At 51.5% G+C, this 2084-nt stretch overlaps 1 protein-coding gene across 1 annotated transcript; it reads left to right on the top strand.

Moving 5' to 3' along the window:
• The first annotated feature begins 974 nt into the window (after positions 1-974).
• On the top strand, positions 975-1739 carry LOC122041875 (uncharacterized protein K02A2.6-like). The gene is made up of 2 exons (XM_042601741.1): positions 975-1385; positions 1593-1739. Exons 1-2 carry the CDS (start codon positions 975-977, stop codon positions 1737-1739), a joined length of 558 nt encoding a protein of 185 aa, XP_042457675.1.
• Positions 1740-2084: the final 345 nt, after the last annotated feature.

Raw genomic sequence — 2084 nt, 5'->3', positions numbered from 1 at the left:
GTGGAGTATCAGCCCCGGACGACAATCAAGGCACAGTCGTTGGCAGACTTCATCACTGAGGTACAAAATCTCGAGCCCGAAGCCACCTGGAAGGTGTATGTAGATGGATCGTCCACTCGGCAGGGATGTGGGGTAGGGGTGTTGCTGGTCTCCCCCCATGGAGAACGAATGCACCTATCCGTACGGCTAGACTATAAAGCAACCAACAATGAAGCGGAGTATGAGGCCCTATAGCAGGTTTGCAGGCTGCTCGGCATGTGGGAGCTAGCAATTTTTTAATTCATTCAGACTCACAGTTGGCCGCTCAGCAACTTTCGGGAGCATTTGAGATAAGCAACATTAGGCTAAAGCTTTATGCGGAAGCCTTCATCAAACTAAGGGTCGGTTTCCAAGTGGTGGTGGTACAGAAGATCCCCCGCGTGGCTAATCAGGCTGCAAATGAACTGGCTAAGCTGGCCAGTTTGATATCACCAATCATCGTTGAGCAGCCAGTTAAGCAAGTGTCCCTGGTCGCCCACATTGATAGGATGGAGGAACTCACATTTCCAAATGACTAGCGAACGGCTATAACAGAGTTTCTGAAGTAAGGAGCAACGCCGTCCGATCAGTCGGAGGCACATCTGCTCAGAAGAAGAGTTGGTCAGTTCGTCCTCATTGGTGACCATCTCTACAAAAAAGTGTTCTCCAGGCCTCTGCTTAAATACGTCGGCCCGGAGGATGTGGACTATATTTTGCAAGAAGTACACCAAGACTCATGTGGCGGGCATCCGGGCGGTCGCTCGTTGGCAAGGAAGATTCTTTTGGCCGGCTATTTTTGGCCGACTTTACAGGAGGACGCCGCCCGGACAGTCGCCACATGCTTATCTTGCCAACAGTACCACAGTTTTTCACATCGTCCCACGGAAGAATTAAAAACTTCCACGGTGTCCTGCCCGTTCGATCAATGGGGCATGGACATTGTGGGATCATTTCCAATGGCGACCGGACAGCGAAAGTTTTTGTTAGTAGCAGTGGACTATTTTTTCAAGTGGATTGAAGCCGAGCCACTAGCTAAAATAACCGAGGAAATAGTCAAGAAGTTTATATGGCAGCATATCATTTGTCGGTTCGGCATCCCGCGACGGCTCATCTCCGATAATGGGAGGCAGTTCTCGGGTCAGCATCTCAAGGAATGGTGCGAGTGGTACGGCATACAGCAAGCCTTCACCTCTGTAGCATATCTCCAAAGTAACGGGCAAGCCGAAGTCACCAATCGGGAGATCTTACGAGTGCTCCGGGCTCAGCTTGACCATGAAGGTGGATGTTGGGTGGACGAGCTGAACGAGGTATTATGGGTGCTCCGAATGACGCCCAAGGATGGACCAGGAGCGACCCCCTTTCACCTGGTATGCGGGGGATAAGCCATCGTCCCGGTAGAAGTAAGGGTAGAATCCGACCGGATTAAAGTCTACGACGAGAACAATGCCGAGCGGAGGCATTTGGAGCTGGACTTGGTGGACGAGACGCGAGCCAAGGTCGTCGTTCGGTTGATGGCGTACCGACAGAGGATTAAGCAAAGCTACAACAGACAGGTCATTCCCAGATCTTTTCAGGTCGGCGACCTCGTCTGGAAGAAAGTCAAGACGGTCGGCGACGTGAGCAAGCTGGGAGCTCCTTGGGTTGGGTCGTTCAAGATTGTAGAAAAGCTCCGTTCGGGCGCTTATTACCTCGAGGATGAAGATGGGCGGAAGCTAAAGTGACCATGGAGCTCAAATCACCTCTAGCCGTACCGAGCTGGGTGAAAGGTGTGCCATTGTAACTCATAATGTTCAATCCTGCTGTATCCCTTGATCGCAGGAGTAAAATAAAAGGAAAACCAAGGAAACGAACAATTTATGCCGAACAAAGACCGTCGAGCGGCAATGTTAAATCCCAGAGTTGAACCGGCGACTATAAACACCCCGGCTTGAAGGTCGTCGAGCGGCGACGTTAAATCCCAGAGTCGAACCAGCGACTATAAACACCCCGGCTTGAAGACCGTCGAGCGACGACGTTAAATCCCAGAGTCGAACCGGCGACTATAAACACCCCGGCTTGAAGACCGT

This window comes from Zingiber officinale, chromosome 1B (genome assembly GCF_018446385.1).
Source record: "Zingiber officinale cultivar Zhangliang chromosome 1B, Zo_v1.1, whole genome shotgun sequence".
NCBI lineage: Eukaryota > Viridiplantae > Streptophyta > Magnoliopsida > Zingiberales > Zingiberaceae > Zingiber > Zingiber officinale.
Note: the sequence above shows the minus strand (reverse complement) of the source record. Positions and strands in the feature narration are given on the sequence as shown.